Source organism: Plutella xylostella, chromosome 22, assembly GCF_932276165.1.
Source record: "Plutella xylostella chromosome 22, ilPluXylo3.1, whole genome shotgun sequence".
Taxonomy (NCBI): domain Eukaryota; kingdom Metazoa; phylum Arthropoda; class Insecta; order Lepidoptera; family Plutellidae; genus Plutella; species Plutella xylostella.
The window spans coordinates 503,020-525,274 of NC_064002.1; the positions used below are offsets into that span (position 1 = coordinate 503,020).

General features: G+C 38.1%; 2 protein-coding genes across 4 annotated transcripts in view; one reads left to right on the plus strand and one right to left on the minus strand.

Moving 5' to 3' along the window:
• Positions 1–22,255, minus strand: part of LOC105382125 (glutenin, high molecular weight subunit 12) — a 25,847-nt gene continuing 3,592 nt past the window's right edge. Inside the window, exons 2-7 of the mRNA XM_048628963.1 lie at positions 5,110–5,241; positions 4,621–4,728; positions 4,109–4,264; positions 3,277–3,440; positions 913–1,423; positions 1–745 (exon numbers count right to left, since the gene is read on the minus strand). Of these exons, the coding sequence (XP_048484920.1) occupies positions 605–745; positions 913–1,423; positions 3,277–3,440; positions 4,109–4,264; positions 4,621–4,728; positions 5,110–5,241 (1,212 nt within the window). The 3' untranslated portion in view covers positions 1–604. The remainder of the gene's footprint in view (positions 746–912; positions 1,424–3,276; positions 3,441–4,108; positions 4,265–4,620; positions 4,729–5,109; positions 5,242–22,255) is intronic.
• On the plus strand, positions 10,914–15,352 carry LOC119693540 (transposon Ty3-I Gag-Pol polyprotein). 3 transcript variants are annotated; one of them, XM_038117313.2, is made up of 3 exons: positions 10,914–11,060; positions 11,328–12,258; positions 14,076–15,352. In XM_038117313.2, exons 1-2 carry the CDS (start codon positions 10,919–10,921, stop codon positions 12,251–12,253), a joined length of 1,068 nt encoding a protein of 355 aa, XP_037973241.2. In that variant the 5' UTR covers positions 10,914–10,918; the 3' UTR covers positions 12,254–12,258; positions 14,076–15,352. The 3 variants fall into 2 exon arrangements, with proteins under 3 accessions (XP_037973241.2, XP_048484919.1, XP_037973240.2); XM_048628962.1 differs by having other exon boundaries at positions 11,328–15,352.

Sequence of the window (22,255 nt, forward strand, 5' to 3'; positions counted from 1 at the left end):
TTTAATTTTGATTGTTTATTTTGTAATACAAAGTGAAGATTACAATTATGTCGTTCTACACGTAAGTAAGTACCAAAATGACTGCGTTCAAGAATTTAACTTCGATAATTACTGACAGAATTAATAAACAAAAAACTTTTTAAAATACCCAAAAAAAATATACCAAGAAAGTTATATTATCGAACAGCAGTCGAGCTATCCATATTTGTACTCTTCAACATCATATTGTTATGCTTAACCAAACATAAGGCAAGGTATTTAGATTTTCACTTTTAATTTCATTGTATTTATAAAATTAACTTAACCTAGATACTTGTCAACTAAAATGGCAACGAAAAGTACCCAGAGCACTGTGACCTATTAGAAACAATTTTTATACTTGAGTACCAATGTGATTTCTCTAACGGAACAAACATCTTATGGCTATGATTATCATTTTATATTCATTGCACCTTTGCTAGTTCTTCCTGTCGTCAATCCAGTCAGATAGTAAACTTTTAATACTTTATTGTTAGTCACAGTAACTCGGGCGTAAAAATCACAAGAAATTAAACTAAACAAGCGGTACCTGTCGTAAATTTACATTCTAACCCTATCTTCGCATTTAACCCCTCGCGTTAACCCCGACGGTGTCGTGGTCAATGGGTTGTCCGGGGTTCACGGGGCCAGACTGACCGGCGGCATTCTTGGCCACGATCACTGAGACTGGGTAGTCGAAGCTGTAGAAGAATCCACGGGGGGGACCCTGGAACGTAAGGATATGGTGTGATCAAAGGCTACCTCCTATAGATAAGTTGATGCTATATTTAGGGCATTTGTTTGCGATGTTCACTTAAATAATCTGGTAGCTATCTAAGAACGTTGACTCAATAAATCTAACTTCACATTCGAGATATCTGAACGAATACTTACAGTAGGCTCTTCATCCTGAAGCTGAGCCTGCTGCTTCTGGTACGAAGCCTGTCCTTGCGCCTGACCTTGACCTTGGTACGCCTGGCTCTGAGCCCTCACTCCTTGACCTTGCTGACCCTGCACTTGACCGAAGCCCTGTGCCTGGAACCCTTGACCTTGAGCCCTCAGCTGTTGACCTTGGTAAGCCGGCTGCTGTTGGAAGCTGGCTTGGGCGTTGGCGTAGTAAGCCTTGCCTTGCCTGGCGTCGGTCACAGGCGCTTGTTGGCTTTGAGCCGTCTGCGCGTCAGCTGGGACTACAGACTCGTGGGGCTCTGAGGCCGCGGCTTGGTACTGCTGCCCTTGGTACTGGGGTGCTCCTTGGTACTGAGCCTGGGCTTGAGCCTGGTACTGAGGCTGGGGTGCTCCCTGGTACTGCTGGGGTCCCTGGTTCTGCTGGGCTTGGTATTGGGCGCCTTGGTATTGAGAGCCTTGGTACTGGGCGCCTTGGTCGTAGTTCGGTGAGTATTCACCCCTGGAAGACGAAAACAGTAATAATTAGGTACGTATTTCTACTTAGAGGGAGTATTCTTATGTTGTAATCCGTACTAGGAAGTCAGAACCATTAGCAGAAATCGATTCATTGGCTAACATTAATTTTAGACCCAGAGTAGGTCAGTAGAAGTGATACGCTTTGATTCATTGAATCATTATGCAGTACATGGGTAACTTTATGTCATCCATGGTTAATTAACCGTACGTTGACGCACCACCTTGCCTGTAGAATTAATATTACATTAGAGAGGTAACGTGGGGCGAGTATGTAGTGACTTATCAATTTATCATTGTTTGTCCATGCTAATGAGGCCATTGCCATGGGTAAGTGACTATATTTGTTATGACTTTACGAGATATGAGATTAAGTTGGACGAGCCATAAGTATTTTCAAGGAAGGTAAATTCTTGGAAAAATACTTTAAGTTAATTATACTATTGTTTACATTACCTACATGCCGTGATTAATCCTCTAACCTCTTCTAGGATCCTCTACTCACTTCTTCTTATAGTTTTTAGAACAGCTAGACTAGAAAACACCGTGGTGTAAGAATCGGCCGGTCAGGTCGCACATACCAGCCAATGACCTGATGCAGGGTCTGCTACCGATGTATTTTTTTATATACATATATCAGCTGTCCGACAACCATAGATATTTAACTTATATTTATTAGTCTCCTAGGGGAGACCACGAACAGGCAAACGCAGCATGGGACGGCCCTGCCCGCTTAGGGTTTCTGCTCGAGAATTCTCGAGCTCGAGAAGATTCGAGAAATTCGGCTTGGTTCGAGACGAGAAAAATATCTGAAGACTCGAGAATTTCTCGAGCCTTGAGATAAAAATTAAGAATAGGTATTCTATTCGAATTTTCCTGCGCCGCTTAACAACACTCACGCATTATTATATTTCATCTCCATTTAAGCTAGTGCTGTACTAATAAATGATTAAAAGATAACTTTTTAGTTAGTAATAGTTACATACTGTTTCTAGTTCAGGTGGACCAAAAGAAGTCATCCGATGTTGTTTTGCTCTCATTTTTTTTCTAAATGAAAAACTTCGAATCTGTTTTTTTATTATGTTTATTTGAACGTATACAATTTTGTTGGTTAAGTCGAGAAGATGATATCGGCCAAATGGGCGCCGTCACAATTGATTGCCATACGGGCTGCCATAATGGCATTTCTCATCACTTCAGCGAAAACTTCGGGCGAGAGATTCTCGCACTCGTGTCGAATGTTTTCCTTAAGGGCTTCCAGAGACACGAGCTTATTCACTAAGTCCCGCTTCAAAAAACCCCAGAAAAACTGTCTGAAATCGGGCGGTATTGCAGGGAAAAATTACAGATAAAACGAAAAAAAAAGGCGACCTGAAAACTGAATAAACATAATAATTTCGCGTTCTTGAGGAGTAAGTATATATGTATATCTCTCCACGGCTTCTGAACTAGTATTCTGCATTTATCTAGTCCAACAATATCAAAACTGATTTGAAATTGACGGCCATTTCCACAAATGAGAGCAACTTCCAATAGGGTGATTACTTTTGGCCCACCTTGTAGGTACTAGTAATAAGTAGCTAGCTAGACAGCTAATTATGAGTATTAGTAGAGTATTTTCTTTGTGATTAAGTTGACAAAGTAAAAAAGGAGATTTTGTGTTTTTTTTATTTAAATTAAGGCATTTTTCTAAAGGTCTTCTTAGAAAGGCTCGAGACTCGAGAAGATTCGAGAATTTGGGCTCGAGAATTCTCGAAGCTCGAGAACGAAAACAGGTCGAGAAATCAGAAACCCTATGCCCGCTGGACCGACGATCTTAGGCGGGTATTCTATACTCACTGCGGGTCAGGTTGCTGCGCGGCGGCGGCGGCGGCCTCCTTCCAAGCCTGTTCATGAGCGAGCCTGGCCTGTCGTACCTCCTCCGTCTCTTGAGCCGGCTCTAGCACCACCTTGGGCAGGTTGTCCTCTTGGTGGAAGCCCTCGCTGTCGGCCCAGTAGCGGACCTGCGGAGGGTTGGGGGATGTAGAGGGTTGCTGCAGGATTTGTATGCACGCACGGTACGCACGGGTAAACTAAACTTCAATAAGTTTTTTTATTATTATTATTTAACATTTATTTCCAGATAGGTATTACATCCATACTAAAGTAGTGAAACAATTAAAAAAAAAAACACACACACACACACACTCACGCCTTGTACTAATGTGTCTTGTAATATGTGCGGAGTAGGCAGGGGTGCATTACTTTTCACCAAAGTGTTATGTTAGTCCCAATTTACATAATAGGGGGCCATTGCCATTTTACGGGCACATCCAGGACCCGAGAACAAATATCTGCCCCAGCCGGGAATCGAACCCGGGACCTTCGGCTCAGTAGTCAGGGACACTAACCACTATACTCTACATTAGGTGAACCTTTTTCAAGGTTAAACTAAAATACCTATAAATAAAGATTCGAGATGGTCTATCCGTTATGGAGTTCTAGGTTTTACAGACAGACGTACGCAAGGAACTCCTTCATATCTTTCTCACCGATTATAGGTTAAAATTATAGTTTTATAGAACCGTACTTAGTATACCTAAATAGACCTACAGCCCTATATTATTTTCACTACTTCTTATCTTTCTAAACTTTTCCCCCCGCGCCTGCACACCACAAATAGCAATCTCACCTTAATGAGATTGTTGTCTCCATCCCTGTACGTATACGATCCAGTGACGTCACCAGACTGAACTCGGTTCTCGACCTTGGCGGAGTCGGGGCCCTTGTAGCCGTAAGCGTAGGCTCCTAGGCCGTCCTGCCCGTGGAATTGGGACGCGTCGTATACCTGGAAGGTGGAAATGTGGGTATTAGGATGTGGAATAGCAATTTGGCAAATCGTTGTCATGGTAGGTTCACTGTTGGAAGGCGTTCGTTGGCAACCGTAAACCGTATGCATTGACAGTCATAAACTATTGTTGATAACTTGGCAAATCATTGTTAGGGTAGGTCCATTAATAAATAGGCGTTGATTAACGTAGAGCTGCATTGACAGGCATAAACTGCTAATGAAAACTCATTAATTAGGAAATAATAATGCAGAAAGCCGGCAATCTTGGTTACGATAGAGGAGGCAGACATCACGGTCGCACCTAATTCAATCAAACATTTATTTTGATTTATAAATAATGGTTATAAGTTTACCTCCTCAACATAGTCGTCGGTGTTTTCGATCTCCTTGCCGTTCTTCCAGTAGTGTCCGAGCGTGGGCCCGGCTTCGGCGGCGCGAAACCGAGGGTCATTCCAACGGACCTGGGAAATTACATCAACATTTTACGTAAATCAACGGTAACAGAGACATCTAGAGTTGGTTATTCCTAGGTGTGATGGCATAATAATACCTAGTATCACTAAAAGTACCACAGATGTCGTTAGCAGTATTTTAAATCAATGAAAAGCATATGAAAAGTCTCTTATCACTTCAAGCTGATTGGCTGCACTATCACGTTAGATTTTTTTCTCTCGTCGCGACACTCGCGAACCACGCATTTGTTTTTATACCAAGAAATAAGCCTGTATGAACATTTTAATCATGTTCTGTGTGAAAAGGAACCATTTAGGTACTTTGTGTCATGGGAATAAGCACTTAGAGCCTGTTCCACGATTTCTGACTAAATACCAAAGACAACTTACTAAAGGAAGAACGTTAGTGCGGGCGGTAAGCTGGGGGTCCGTGAAGGGCGGGCTGCTCAGGTACCGCTGAGCCTCTTCAGGAGAGATGTCGATCTCGAACACGTTGTTGGGAGCGCCGTAGCTCAGCGCCACCTGGTGGAAAAAGAGGGAATTAAAATTAATAGTTGATTATAGGGAATTTCAGACAGGTTCCTGAAAAAAGTAGGTAAGTAAGTAGGTTCTATTTTCTATAGGATTTCAGTTACGTTCCTAAATGAAATTTAAAGAGGAAAGGATCTCAGAGTGGATAAAAAGCAGTCAGATAAGACTCGAGTTAAAGTTAAGTAAATAAACATAAACAAATAGTAGGTATTCTTGCAGAACCTATCTATGGGGACAGTACGGCAGTACCTACATAATACTCAATCATAAAATAAGCGAAACTGTGTTCGTAATTTATTTAGTCGTAGGTAAATCGTAAAACCTTGTTTCTATAGTCCATCAAATGCTGCACCATTTAGATTATAAATATTATCCTCAATATGACCTTTGCAGAAAGATTTTTTGGTGTATAAATGTGGGATAAACAAGATTTTCTGGTCCTGTGACCTTTAAGTTTTCTCTACGACTATTTCTATTCTAGTTATTATTTGTTTGAGAGCTCAATTTGCATAAAGAAAATAAAAATACAAAAAAAATTAAGTGCCAACATATCAAAACGTAATTCTGCTGTTTCTTGGAAAAATATTAGAACTTGGAAAATTTTAATATTATTGCGGTGACTTATCGCATTACAGCTTTCGTTCTTTCGTATCATTATCAAGATAGACTCAAGCTAACCCTCCTGCTAACTAGCAACCAAACACCGAGTCCGCGTTGTTCTGTGGCAACCAACAAAGCCATCAAAGCATAGCTAGAGCCACCCCAGTTCAAATGAAATCTAATCGAATCTTAATATCTAAGTCTGTCGGTTACATACAACAAGAGTAATTAATTAATAATATGGTCTACCTACTGTAAAACTCATAAGTAATACAATTAATTAAATTCTGGCACCAAACTACCTCTGCGTACTGAAGTCACGCTGTTTCTTTTAGTAATGTACCACCTAAATCAGCAAATGATATAAATAGCAATGAAAAGGGTTTTGGAGACACCAAAAAAGGTAAGCAAAAGGTTGTTACCCTAAAACATATGTAATAAATCTTTCCAATCTTTTCTTTGGTCCCCACGCACGGTCACTGAAATCCCTCGTTTATTACAACTTATAAATTAACAACTTCTTTAAAGCAGTGAAACACAGTGAAAATTGCTATGAATAAATACCTAAATCATAGATTCAAAAAGTTCCTAGCTAACAACTCTCGTTACCTACCAACCTACAATTTTCTGAATGGTAAAAATATTATTTCTTTCATTGGCATAGGGTCCTAATCTAATCTCTTAAATTAATGGACTATCATCTTTTCTTGATAATGGCGTAACCTCTCCCATAGTTAATTAATTCGGTCCAAAAATACCAGTGACCCTATCGTAGGTGATTCATCAGACGCAGTCGAGATCGTGAGTGGTCTTCAAGACCAATCCGAACATCCAATATACACTGTAGTAAGACTGATGTAATGAATACCAAATTTATGTAAATTTATAAGTAAGTATAATTCTCATGAGTTTTTGTGTAGGTAAGATATTTCCCCGTAAATTGACTGGGCACGATTCTTTTAAATTAGCTTTGGGTGGCATTTGTTTAGGTTTATGTGTCTGCTGCTAAGCTGGTAGCTTATTTTATTTTGAAATAAATTATATTGAGAAATTATTTCAATGATTTTATGAATACAAAATTTCATTGTTGACATTTGTTTTAATTATTTTTGTGACTTAGATTAATATTAATGTTTATGTTTCGTGTTTTGACTTATTTTTCGTAGTTTTAATTTGCTTTTAGTATTTAATTTGTATTTTTTTCTTTTGCATGAATAAAGTCAATAAAATTTTATTTATTAATTTTATTTCATATTTATTTTATATCACTCACATGAATTACGCATATTATATGAAACATGTTTGGGTAACCTAACAGCTTTAAATTGACACGATCAATCTGCATTGGTCAAATAATACTCCAAAAATAACAATACTAAATTAACTTAAATAAATAAATTTATATAAAGTTATATTTACTTTGTATCCTGCTCGGGTATTAATTAAGTACAATGGTTCTCATAACATATGTTTTTTGTTATTAGCACTAATGCGACGCTAAGAGAGACGCAAAATTAATCTGACCTCATAAACCGTAATGAGTCATTAATTTAGAAGAATCTCGAGTTTTTGCGAGCCACCATACAGCCTCAATGTAGGTATTTACAATAACAAATAAATACTATAAACTAAAAAATACCCTGATGCCTATGAGAGTAATAATATATATAGTGATAACTAATATAAGTATTTTATGAAAATGATGAAGAAAGAAACGCAAGAGTGGTTCAAATAGGTGTCTATTTCTTAACTTGTGTCGGAAAAGACGTCTATCTTTTGTGTATTTGGCCTGCTAAACTCACAGACATATTTATTATGCTAGTAAATCAGAACGGCTGTAATCCCTTAAAGGGGTTGTCAGAGTGACTCGTGGTGCACTCACGTATAGGTCGCGAGCCGAATCGCCGTTTTGCTGAAGGATTGTCTCAAACTCAAAGTAGGTACCATTTTAGTTAAAATAGTGACCAGCGATGCGCAAATATCAACAAAGGTATGCCATTTGACTCATATGGCATATTTCTAACAAAGCACTTATTTAAGTAGATACTATACTCACTCATCTCCGATGTTCGAAGGTCTAAGTTAACAACTAATATGATAATAACCAATACCAACTGTGTTAGCGCAAAATGACCACTAAGGTCAAGAATAGTAAGGAAGGAATGTCTCATTTGAATAACTTTACTCAGAATGATGCGCATCAACAGTTCGTTCTATTTTAAGATATAAGTAGATATTCGGTCTAATTTAATATAATATTGGTGTAATATTGGCATAATTCCTGAATCCAACTGACCGAATGGATGAAAGGACACGGTTTTCAGTTTTTTGTGAACTAAAGTAGTCAAAGAATTAGGAGCTCATTCCTTTTTTCTCCCCTACAACAACAATAGTCTGCTCAAAAGCAGGTTGTTGAAAAAAACTTAGTTGGAATTAAGAATTTGCGCACGAAAACTACGCCAAGAAGCTTGCCTCCAGTCATAAAATGCTGTGTCACGCTTTTTGATATCTTTATTTTTGTGAATCCTGCCTAATTGGTTGTAACATCCGCTGGTCTCCTCTGGTTTCTCCGCGTGTATATTTCGCACTCGTCTGCCTTGAACTTGCCATTCTGGCCGTCACCGTGAAAGGTGTCGGGCTGCGAGATTAGCGACCAGCCTTAGACGGTATTAAGTTGATGGTATCTTGGTGGTTTTCATAGTAAAACCTTACATAATTAAAGGTTTAACACACACGTCAAAGGCAAATAACAAGAAGATGAGTACATTTTGATGCAGCATTTCCTATACTTGCACGCATCACTCTCGTACTTTTATCCCTTTGAAGTACTTAGTCCATTTCTTTCGGAGATATTTGGCCAAATATACATATCAAACTCATAACCCCCTTTTTATGTTGTGTACTTATAAATCGCAGGTTGCATGGCCCCATCGGTCTCGAACAGCTATTCGATTGCGATGCGCGGCGCGACGACAACTCTACTCTACACGTTGGAATCTAGCGCCTTATCACTGCAACTGTCACTGAAATTAGGGTTGCCTGTAGGAGCTTTTACATTTCCAAAATCATATTAAGTACTTAGATAATTAGTTATGGAACATTATGGAATATATCTTCACCATACCCCATATAAATATAGTAAGTAAATAATAAACTTTCAGGGGACTTCCTATCTGCTTTGTGAGGTAGATAAGAAAGTATGCTGTATGTGTATGTATATTTTCTGTATTTAATAAATAAAATAAAAAGTATGGATTGGATCATAGATCATTAAAATAAAACTTTTTCCGTATAATTTTGAAAGCCCTAGCTCCTGTTAAATCTGCAGCCGTATTCGGTCAAACAGCGGACTCGCTGAGTTATACTTTGCGTGATGAGAATACGGAACAAGCGAATTTGTATGGTAATGTGTAACCTAAGGTTTACCTATCTTTATAACATAATCTAGATATAATTAGACACTTATTTGTAATATTTTGTCAATTATACCTATTCAAATGGAAATAAAGGTAACTTGTAACTCGGATATCTTGATACTGGTCTATAATTATTAATTAACAAGAACACCGTACCATACTATTATATTCGTTCATTAAAATGTAGCCAAGGAGAAATGACTTCTGGGTTATTTATGGTTACATTTTATTTTAATCAACTGATTCTCTTTTGTTTTGTTAGCTATCGCATCGCATTGACATTCATAGCATCGTTATATTTATAACAATTATAATAAACGAGAAAAAAACTAACAAATATAAGATTACAGCTGTCATTAAACCCTTTCAAGACAGATCCATTGTCTCGATACCTGGAATACAGGCGTTGATCCCTTGCCCCGAGGTCTGAAGGTTGAAGGTCCCTGAGGTATAAATAGTTGCCATGATGAATACACGCGCATATCAAACAGACCCGCACCCGGAAACCGCACCACTGACGGATAACGTGTTGAGTCGTTAAAGGATATTTTTTATTAATTGAACAATACAGGTTGCGTACCTACCTGTATTGTTCTACTGGTGAAATTAACAGTTAATTTTAAATGTATCCACACATACCTACCCAAGTGAAGTTTTAATAAGTAACTTTAGTATGAGGTATTATAGGTACTGTATACCTATAATACACTAATCTCATTTTGGTGACACATAGCTAAAAAGTCTCTAGAGAATACGAGCTAATGCATTATTAAATGAATCAAGTTTATTTATACCGGCACATCCATTCGTACATGACACGTCGAAACACGGATACACACGTCCAAGTTATGATTAATTTTGCAAGTTGTCTAATTTATCGGAAACGAAGACGATAGCCATAATTTATTGGTAAAAAATATGTTTACAAATGATTTTGAATCAATGCGTATTAAAATTGAGCGACAAAAAACTTAATGCGCAGAGCCAACTAATGTTTTTTCCATCGCACTTAAATCAAATTGCCGTGAATTTCATTCGAAGATGCGTGCGTGCCAAAAGTATTTGAAAAACTTCACCGTAAACAGCACAAAATGCTTTAAAATTGGTAGAAAATTTACATAATTTTTATATTTTATATTATTGTGGCAGCCACAACAAGAAAACAATGTTTAAATTCATCAATTCGTCGATGATATCTCACCGTCGGATCTTCAATTTAAAAGGTGTTATTAAATGAACCTATTAAAATAACTCGTTACTACAAGTGATAGTTCATTGTACTCGTACTCTGAATGTTTTAAAATTTTATTTATTTATAAGATAACATGAAATCATACAAACTAGAGTTTCTGTCTGCGTTACTCTACATATTATATTTCGTAGCTTCATTCTTCAGATATAAATTAACAATGTAGTCCTTTCAACCTACAAGGCAACTTTCGCACGTGTAAAGAGTACCTAAATCGATTCCAGAATCGATAGTGTGTACCCAGCCTAAATAAAAAAAAGTTATCCTACCCGTTCTTTTCTAGCCTATGCCTGTCCCTACAATTCTCTTCATTCTTTTTTCGTGCGAGGCAACGGTAACACGTTAACCTAAAATTTAATTTCTTTTATAATTTTTTCACGAATAAGTAAGTACTTTTATTAAAATGCCAAAGCGCAGTAGTGAAGCGAAGATTCAGTATTATGAAGCAAAATTACAGAAGTTACAAGAAAAACAAAAAGCCACACCGCCGGCTGTGCGCCGACGATGTATAGTTTATTCAGATTCATCAACGGATGACAACTCAGGTAAGTCTAGAAGTTTACTTATTACGAACAGTGTGTGTTAAAGTGATATGTTTCATCCTGGGTGTCGGCCGCGAGCCACGACAGGATTTGTTTTACCCTGGGCGTTGGCCGCGAGCCACGACAGGATTTGTTAACCGAGGTGGTGGCCGAGAGCAACCATGAGTCAAGAACCTTAAGCTTGGGTGTAGGCCGAGAGTCACAACGAGCTAAAAAATAAAACTACCCACTTATATCAACAAATTTGATAATAAATTTACGTTGTTTCAGACAACGAGCCGCTGGCCGAAAACCTGTCACCACAACCGGAAGAGCAATCTCCCGTGGTAACGATTGATGCTCCGCCTGAGACAACCAATACTGATACCCTGACGCAAGTGGACGAGTCGGAAGAAATTGATGTCGAGTTTCTTTCGGCTTTAGGCGATACAACTCCGGAAACGCCTATGTACGGCGAAAAAATTCACGAAACATTGGCGCAAAGATGGTTGCCAATTCTCCGCCGCGGCTTGCCTAAGGAGGCAGCTGAATCATTACTAAAGGAATATAGGATTCCCGAAAATTGTAAACTGTTGAGAGCGCCGACACTCAACCCAGAAATCATTTCGGCCATAAACGGTGCTGCCAGGGGCAGAGATAAGAAGATCGAGAATCTTCAGCAACAACTCGGCCTGGGCATAACTGCTATCAACCGAGCCATGAATACACTGGTTACTGGCAGCGGTGATGATAAGCAGGATAAAGTCCAAGCTGTTAAGGTTTTATCTGATGCATGCCGCATATTATCTGACCTTCACTATAAAGAATCAGAATCCAGATCAAATTTAATTTTACCAGGACTGGACAAATCTTTCCTTTCTGTCATTCAAGATGTAGAAAGGGACGAGTCGCTATTTGGAAGTAAACTCGGTGACAAGATCAGAGCATCTCAGATGATCGAGAAACAAGGACTCCAAATTAAAAAAGTCGTCACGATCCAGAAACCTCCTGCGCCGTCCACGTCCAAGTCGGCTAACGGATCCCGCTACCAGGGAAACTGGTCCACGCCTTCCCGCTTCCAGCCGTCGTCGTCGAACAGGGGGGGGAGGGGAGGCGCGCAGAAGATCCAAGCGACGCAGAGACCAACGTATCCGTCGCGGGGAACGACACAAGCGAAGGGCAGCTACAACAAGCAGCGTGCTCCTCCACGCCACTAAACTTGGTACGTCACGCTGGCAGGTTACAATATTTTTTCGATTGCTGGCTATCAATCACGAATAATCCTGTCGTATTGAGCTGGATAAAAGATGGGTTTTCTATACCTTTCGAAACCAAAGTCTTCCAAAAAACTGTTCCTAAAAATGTTTTTACTCTATCGGAGAAAAAAGATATGGCAGTTTCTATAAGCAAGTTATTGGAGCTAGGAGCTATATCTGAATGTACGCCATGCGACGAACAGTTCATCTCCAAGATTTTTCTAGCCCCTAAGGCCAACGGTGAAAAGAGATTTATCCTAAATCTAAAGCCACTTAACAAGTTTATCCCTAAATTACATTTTAAAATGGAGGATTACAGAACGGCCGCTAGATTAATACCTAAAGATGGCTTCATGGCCACCATTGATTTAAAAGAGGCCTATTTAATTTTACCTATATCGTCCTCTGATAGAAAGTACCTACGGTTTCAATTTCAAAAAGACGATAATGGAAATGATTCCTTATTTGAGTTTTCGGCATTACCTTACGGCCTCTCAGTAGCCCCAAGAACTTTTACGAAACTCATGAGAGAAGTCACCACTTATCTTCGATCACGTGGCTTCACCTCGGTTATTTACTTAGATGATATATTATGCATCGGAGAAAATTATGAAGAATGTTTATCGAACGTCAGAGAAACCATTTCTTTGTTACACTGCCTGGGATTCGTGATTAATTTCAGTAAAAGCTCATTGAAACCCGAACAAAGTTGCTGTTTCTTAGGCTTTGTCTACGATTCAAGATATATGACAATATCCCTCACTGATAAAAAAAGAGACAATATAGCCAAATTGGTTAAAAAATTCCAAACATTACGTTCGTGTTCAATCAGAGATTTCGCTCAATTAATAGGCACTTTGACCGCAGCTTGTCCAGCAGTGCGTTATGGATGGTTGTACACGAAATTACTGGAGAGACATAAATTTCTTGCGTTACAGAAATATCATTCTTTTGACGCGAAATTTAAACCATCTACAGATATTTTACCAGATTTAGAATGGTGGGCTCAGCACATCTATTCTTCTTGCAATACCATAGGCATCCAAATATTCGATCAAGAAATCTTTACAGATGCCTCTAGAACCGGCTGGGGTGCGTACAGTAATAATAATCGCGTTAATGGTGGCTGGACAGAGGGCGAACAGCAGTTCCATATTAATTATTTGGAGCTATTAGCAATATTCTTAAGCCTTAAAAGTTTGGCCCGAAATAGCTCAGACTGTGCAATATTGTTACGAGTTGACAATACGACTGCTATTAGTTACATCAATCGCATGGGGGGTATTCAGTACCCCCATCTTAACAATTTAGCTAAAAAGATCTGGCAATGGTGCGAGGAGCGAAAAATCTGGCTGTTTGCTTCTTACATAAACACAAATGACAATAAGGATGCAGATGAGGAGTCTCGTAAAACTATAAATCCAGATATTGAAATGTCACTATCTGAAGAAGCTTTTACTAAAATAGTTCACAGATTAGGACAACCTGAGATCGATTTATTCGCTTCCCGCACCAACGCTAAGTGCGATACTTACGTCTCATGGAAACCAGACCCCGATGCAATTTCAGTCGATGCATTCACACAAAATTGGAATCGGTGGTTCTTTTATGCTTTTCCACCATACTCATTAATCCTTAAATGCCTTCAAAAAATTATGTTTGACAAGTCAAGTGGCATTTTAGTATTCCCTTACTGGCCTTCTCAGCCCTGGTTTCCTCTTCTAAAAAGCATGCTTAGTTCAGAGATTATTATATTAAATGACGAAGTTCAACACATTTTCAGCCAACGGTGTCCACCGGCCAGGGAGCATACCCTGGCTGCAGCGAGGCTCTGCGGCTCGCGCTCATTAGAAGAGGAACTCCGGAGGCTGCCTTAAATCTGACTATTGCATCACTGGCCAAGAACACGTTGAAACAATATAATGTTTCTTTCAAACTTTGGTGGACATTTTGTCGAGATAATAATCTTAACAGTTACGAACCTTCTATATCCGATGTAATTTTATTCTTAACGGAACAATTCGATAAGGGTTCCGCGTATGGAACTCTGAATAGTCATCGTTCGGCACTCTCCCTCCTATTAGGAGGCGAAGTAAGTGCAGACGTCAGAATCAAACGACTCCTGAAAGGAGCGTTTAAACTAAGACCTTCTGTTCCAAAATATACCTCAACGTGGGACCCACAAGTTGTGCTAAATAATATATCAAATTGGCCCTCAAATAAAGATCTTTCATTAGAACAGTTAACCAAGAAGTTGGTTATTCTATTAGCATTATGTACAGCGCACAGAGTACAAACGCTGTCACTAATAAAATTAAATAACATTAAATCTGATGCAAATGGAATTAAGATTATTATCTCTGACCTTATAAAGACTTCAGCTCCTGGTCGTGACCAACCTGTACTAGTTTTACCATATTATAATGAGAATAAAAGTATTTGTCCAGCCACTGTCATAGAACAATACTTAACATCTACCAAGGAATTAAGACCCACAGACGTAAATAACCTTATACTTACCTGGAAACGGCCCCACAGGGCAGCCTCTGCTCAATCTATCAGTAGATGGATAAAGCAGGTGCTGGCCGACAGCGGGGTGGACACGACGGTGTTCGGTGCGCACAGCACGAGGCACGCCTCCACGTCGGCTGCGAGCTCCGCGGGCATTTCCTTAGACGTTATTCGTAGGACAGCTAGCTGGACAAAGACTTCAGAAACATTTGCTCGCTTTTACAAGCGCCCTATTTCTGATGAGAGTGATTTTGCTAAATCTATCCTAGGTAATAATTTAAATGACCAATAATTGTTGATTATTTTGATTGTTCATTATTTTGATTATGTATCACAAACCAAAAGTGCCTAATTACTTACCTAAGTTAACTTATGACAGTTGTACTTATTATAGTTATAAGAATAAACGTTAGTTTGATATAAATGTAATTTTTATTTTATTACAAGAAAACTTCCGTTCTAAGGACAAAACTTACAAAACTCTAAACATCTACATTGTTAATTTATATCTGAAGAATGAAGCTACGAAATATAATATTGTGATCAATTGAACTTATTGAAGTTCGATCAATATTATATGAGTAAGCTTCATTCGAAGATATAAATACCCACCCACCCATGTAACTAACCCATAAGTTTTGTCCGGCATCTCTAAAAATAATGAAGAGAATTGTAGGGACAGGCATAGGCTAGAAAAGAACGGGTAGGATAACTTTTTTTTATTTAGGCTGGGTACACACTATCGATTCTGGAATCGATTTAGGTACTCTTTACACGTGCGAAAGTTGCCTTGTAGGTTGAAAGGACTACATTGTTAATTTATATCTTCGAATGAAGCTTACTCATATAATATTGATCGAACTTCAATAAGTTCAATTGATCACAATATAATCTGAGCCTAACCTTATATATTAATTAGGTACACATTTATAAGGATTTAGGATATGGGGCTGAAATCAAGCAACATAGTATACGTCTCTAACGAGAAGGTCGAAAACTGAAAATTTTATTTCCTGGTAATGATTGAGATAAGAATCCGTTGCACTTAAGGGTCAGCAAGGGGTAATCGAGGGTTGGCATTGTCATAGAATTATGTAGTAAACGATGCTCTACAACCTTGAAAAAAATCACACAGGTAGTCGAAGAGTCTAGCTAGGTGCTGAATGATTCGAATTTAAGTAAATTGTTATGGATAACTGTAAATAAAATTCAGAATATGACGAAAAACCAGAAAATCACACTCCCGTATTGTAACAACTGTTTCGTAATTATTATGAATTTTCATATGATTTTTATCATATTATAAAGGTAAAGGCTTGGACTAGGCGCTAAATACCTTGTTTTTTAATAAACACACACTTATTTTGTGTAAATTAATCCCAAACTTGAGCAATTTTTTTCCCTCAAATCTTCATACAAATATCTATGGCGGCTTTCTGTGTTATAAAATCATAAACACAAGTGACGTTTGACTCAGTTGGCCGCTGGCCTCCAAAGAAGGGTCACGTCGGTTTAGGCAGCACTGACAGCTCGCGATCTTATCGTGTACAGATACAAAATCACTGCACATTGGTTGTCATTGCACTTTTTCAACTTTTATGACACCAACATAATTTGATTTGAAATTCAGGAAGCATAATTCTTCCAGTATATTCAATACATTAAATTAAATTAGATAGTGTGCAATATTCTCGTGACATTACAGTCTCGTAAAGGTCTGATGAGGAGCAGGAATATAGCGAATGGATCTAAGTGATGACAATACGCACGAACATTAGGTTAGGCATCAAAAATACAGTCTCTTGGTGCTGGTTGAGGTATGGTCTCGTGAGGATCTGATGAGGGCAGTAACACGGTGGTGGCTCAATTTTATTTTAAAGATGTTAACGGAATTTCTTCTATACAAAAAAAACAAACGATAGATGGCGTGATTTGAAGATAAAAAATACAGATTTAAAGAAAAGAAACACATACTTATACAAAACAACAAAGAAAAAAAAGGATAGGTACACATCAAAATAACTGGAAAAAATATAAGCCCCAATTTACTTGTGTGGGACAGGGAGTACCATAATATTTTTTTGGGGTACTCCCCATCTATGCGAAATATCAGCTTGATATCTTTACCCGTTTCTGAGAAAAAGGGCGGTGACAGACAGTCAGTCAGACAGACGCACAACAAAGAGATCCTATAACGGTTGCTTTTTTTCTTTTGACGTTCGAAACCCTAAAATTAAGTAAAAATATTATGCTGCTACCAAAAAATGTACTTACAGGTATTGAAAAAGCGGTATATAGTACTAAACAAATTATAAACAAACAAAAAACCCGACTGCACGCTAAAAAGATGAAAACAAGTCCCAATGTTAATGGAAAGTATCGTAGGCGGGGACCAGCAGAGGGTTCACCATTTAGCTGAATGTTACTTAGAAAACGGCCTTGAGTGGCGGTCAAGTTTTTTTATTTGTAACTTTTTAGTTGTTTTTGTTTTATGAAATTTTACGTCAGTAGTTCATGATAATTTTTTATTTCAATAATTTTGGTGTTGTTATTTAAATACCTTCAATATGCATATTTTTGTAATGTGAAAATCAAGCCTTTTCATTTGATACCTTACACGGCAAAGTTGAATTATTATTTTTTCGATCATCACGTTATGTCCTCTAGAGGGCGCTATGTACATTTTAATGGAACGTCACATAGCCTATAACCATTGCGCCATCAATAAGCTTCTAACAATACCTCATACATCAAAATCTATCAAGCCGTTTAGGCTACAGGAGGGAACAAAGAAACAGACAAACATACAATCAAAAAACATTACCCTCCTCCTTCAGCAGTCCGGTAAAAAGGAGTAAGACAGGGGGTCATTCTGAACTTTTGCTCTACGAGTTTTGGAAATTAACAAAAAAAACCTTTTTCATAGAAACTTTGTTGGACATGTGACTTTTTAGGGTTCCGCTCATCTGGCATAATCTTTATTGACCAAAACTCATTTCGCATAACTCGTATGTAAAGGCTCGGCGCGTGATACTTACAAGATACTGTGTTCATTGCTCCCGTTTACTTTATATTTTTTTATTGTCTAAACATAATAGATTCGAGACAACTTAGTATCAAATTATAGCTAAAGCTGCAAACTCTCGGATACATATATCGGTATTTAGTGCAAACAGTGCAAAAAGTGTTAATTAGTGCAAGCATCCGTGACTAAATAAAAGTCTAAGCACAAACTCTACCCTCCAATTAATATTGTAACAGTTATATAACATACTGATCAACATTTTCGAATAATTTCGTAGTGTGGAAATAGCGCGGTGGTTTATAGTTTTGGTACCAAACCCTGCCAACGCACGAGCGTGGGTTCGAATCCGCGGACCGGCCGGCCACTTTTGTGATCTTTAATTAGAGCTACAAAAAATGAACAAGTGTGGTGCTTGCAAGAAATTTATGTCACCAAAAGCGGCAGATGGCGTTACTTGCGCTATTGCTGATTGCGCTACTATCTATCACAGAGATTGTGTAGGCTTATCGACCAAATTAGTACTCACTAAACCTTGGACTTGTACTAGTTGCATGGCAAAAAAACCGCGTAATAATGCCAACTCAACACCGGTAAGAACCGTTGATTCCGCTGAGTTTTTGGGTCAGAATCCTGATCAACATGCCCCAACTTCCCCTAAGGCGGATATTGCTAGTACTAATGCAACAGGAACCGAGTTCGCTAATTTATCCAAGATACTAGAAGAGCTACAGAAATTTCGTACAGACTTGAATGCCTTAAGATCTGATTTCACCGGCTTTCGTAGTGAAATAAGAGAGCTCTCTAGCTCATTAAAGTCATGCTGCCTACGAGTCGACAAAGTGGAAGATAGAATGGAAACACTGGAAAAACGTATGGAATCCTTTGGAGAAGCCGATATAGAGGAAATTAGTAAGCTAAAAAATACTATTTCAACCCTAGAGAACCAGATAAATGACAGAGAACAACAATCACTTTCCAATGATATTGAAATATCAGGTATTCCAGAAGGTAGCGGCGAAAATGTCATACACATAGCGACCCTCATAGCGAGCAAACTAGGTATGACTTTAGAGGAACGCGATGTTGTACACGCATACCGCAAAGGCACTAAGCGTGAAGGAAAACCATCTCGTCCTCGGACAATATCGGTCCGTTTTGTTCGGCAAAATGTACGAGATAAATTCCTGAAAAATGCTAGAGTCAGGAGGAGAACTACCACAGAGAACATGAATCTACCGGGTGAACCTACAATATTTTACGTCAATGAGCGTTTAACTAAAATGAATCAAACGTTATTCCAAAAAGCCCGAGAGATCGGGAAACAGAAGAATTGGAAATATATTTGGACTCAGAATGGCCATGTACTTGCTCGCAAGGAAGAAGGAAAAGCCGTTCACCGAATAAGTAACTTGGATGCTGTAGATAAAACTTTTGGGCTTTAATATTGTTAGAAAACTTGTTTTTTGGTTGCCACTGGGGTGGAAATTATGATAATATACTGGCATGCCACTTTAATATGTATCTAAAATTAATATTTTACTGTTTTTATTGTCTGGGAAACTCAAACCACTCTGACTCTCCACACAATGATATTAATATGATAAATGACTAGCCAACGAAAAAAATGTTTGCGTTTGGGATTATTAAATGCCCAATCTCTATATACCGGTAACGACGAGCTCTGTTCTATGTTATTGAATTATGATCCAGATATAATCGCTCTCAACGAAACTTGGATAAAAAATTGTAACGATCGATTTATTCCATCTATGCCTGGTTACATATTGAAACATAACCCTCGTCCTAAGTCTCAATCAGGTGGAGGAGTAGGATTTTTTATTCGCAAGGGTTTGCGAACACGAGTACGTCCACATCCAATTTCTGAGCTAGAACAAATGTGGATTGAACTTTCAATTCAGGGTATGCGCATCGCCATAGGGTCAGTTTACAGGCCTGGAACTAAAAACGGTCTCAAACCTAGTGAGGCCACTGAAGCCTTAAGTGAATCGATTGATTGTTTCGAACATTGCGATTGTGTTTTTATATTGACAGATTTCAATATAGATATGTTGAAAAAAAATAGCAGCGTTACCCGCGAGTTTACAAATTTTATTTCTATGCGGAATTTAGAGCAGTTAGTCCAAGAGCCAACGAGAATTACTAATACCTCTGCCACATTATTAGATCTTGTTTTAACAAATGTTCCGGAGCGTTGTAGCTCAGTATCAGTCTACCATAATCGTGCTATTAGCGACCATGGTTTAGTTCTTGTGGATATTAATATAAAAAAACCAAAACCAAAACCTAAGTATGTTTCTGTTCGCTCTCTACATAAAATTGATTCTGAACTGTTTTTGAAGGATCTTCACTCTTTGAATTGGCAGGATATTTATGTAATTAATGACGTGGACGAAAAAATTAATTTATTCAATGACCTAATTAGAATTCTATATGATAAATATGCACCGTTAAAACGTGTTAGAGTAAAAGAACGACCTAACCCATGGATTACCGAAAATATGCTATTAATGATGTCGCTCAGAGATAAGGCTCTAAATAGAGCACGCAGGACTAATTCTGAAAAACATTTTAACTACTACAAAAGCTTAAGAAACCTAATAACATTGACACTGGAAAGAGAAAAAACTGCTTATTTTAACTATTACATAAATAATAATTATAGAAATCCCACGAAAATGTGGTCACATTTGTCAAAAATATCCCAATTTAATAACTCTCACCCTACTGAAATACCAAACTCAGTAAATGACCCTAATGAAATCAATGAAGCCTTTTTAAATACCCCGGGTGGTTTAGAACCGGACAAGGATACGCTAAATTTCTTTAAAACTAATAAATTCGGAGGTACTACATTTAATTTCTCACCTACCGATGAAAAGCAAGTTAAAAAAATTATAAATAATATAAAAACTGGAGCAACAGGTCATGATGACGTATCTGCTGAAATGATCCGAATGACTTTATCAATAACTCTGCCAGTTATAACTCACATTGTTAACGTGTCGCTCACTACACAGAATTTTCCTGAAAGTTGCAAATTGGCAAAAGTTATACCTTTTCCTAAACATAACAATGTGGAGACACACAAAGATTTAAGGCCAATCAGCATCTTACCAGTAATGTCTAAAATTATAGAGCGAGTGGCATGTGCTCAGTTGACAAATTATTTGGAGGCGCAAAACATTTTGCCCGCAAATCAATCAGGATTCAGACGAGGTCATGGCACAGCTACGGCACTAACCAACGTTGTTGATGATGCTATTTCTGCATCCGATTCTAAAGACGCCACCTTTCTGGTCTTATTAGATTTTTCTCGTGCATTTGATTGTGTGAATACAGAGCTACTTATTGCAAAATTATCATACTACGGCTTGTCGCTAAATACGTGCTTATGGTTTAAGTCTTTTCTATCTGGCAGGAAGCAATATGTTGTCACAGAAAATGAACATGGTGAAGAAAAAAAGTCATCAACTAAATGCCTATCACGAGGTGTGCCTCAAGGTAGTATTATTAGCCCAATTCTCTTCATACTGTTCACTACTGATATTGGCAGGTGTATAAAAAAATGCGATTTTCATCTATACGCGGATGATACGCAGCTTTATCACAGTTTCAAGCCAGAATACACACAAAATGCTGTTAAATTGCTTAATGATGACTTGAACGGTGTACGGGAATGGGCAACAAATAACACCTTGGTATTGAATCCATCAAAGACTCAGTATCTGATACTAGGATCAAAACAACAAAGAAAAGTGGTCTTAGATCATAATCCAATCATCATAATCGATGGCCAGAATATAGAAAGGGCATCTAAAGTTAAAAACTTAGGCCTGATTATAGATGAAGATCTTCGGTTTGAAGCACATATTAATTTAAAAATAAAAACAGCTTTCTTCCGACTTAAAATGCTTTACGGTATTAGAAATAATTTAAGTGAGAAAGTTCGTTTAATTCTAGTAGATTCGCTTATACTTTCATTATTTAGCTACTGTGATGTTGTTTACGGTCCTAGAATATTTAAGAAAACGGAAAAAGCTATACAAAGGGTCCAAAATGCATGTGCTAGATTTTGTTTTAATATTCCGAAGAGAAGTCACGTAAGTCCATACCTTAACGAAAAGGGTATTCTAAACATGGCTTCTCGAAGGAAACTACATTATGCTAACTTTGTATATAAGATCCTCAATGACGAAAAACCCGAATACCTGTTTAGGAAGTGCTCGCGGAAACTTCATGCTCGTGGAACCCGTATGCAGTACGAAAACACACTAGTTCTTCCTGAATATAAAACTATGGGATTCAAAGGTAGTTTTCGTTTCGCAGCGGCAAAGATCTGGAATGATCTTCCCCCACCTCTAAGGTTAAATATGTCCCAGTTTTCTTTTAAAGCTAAATTAAAAAAA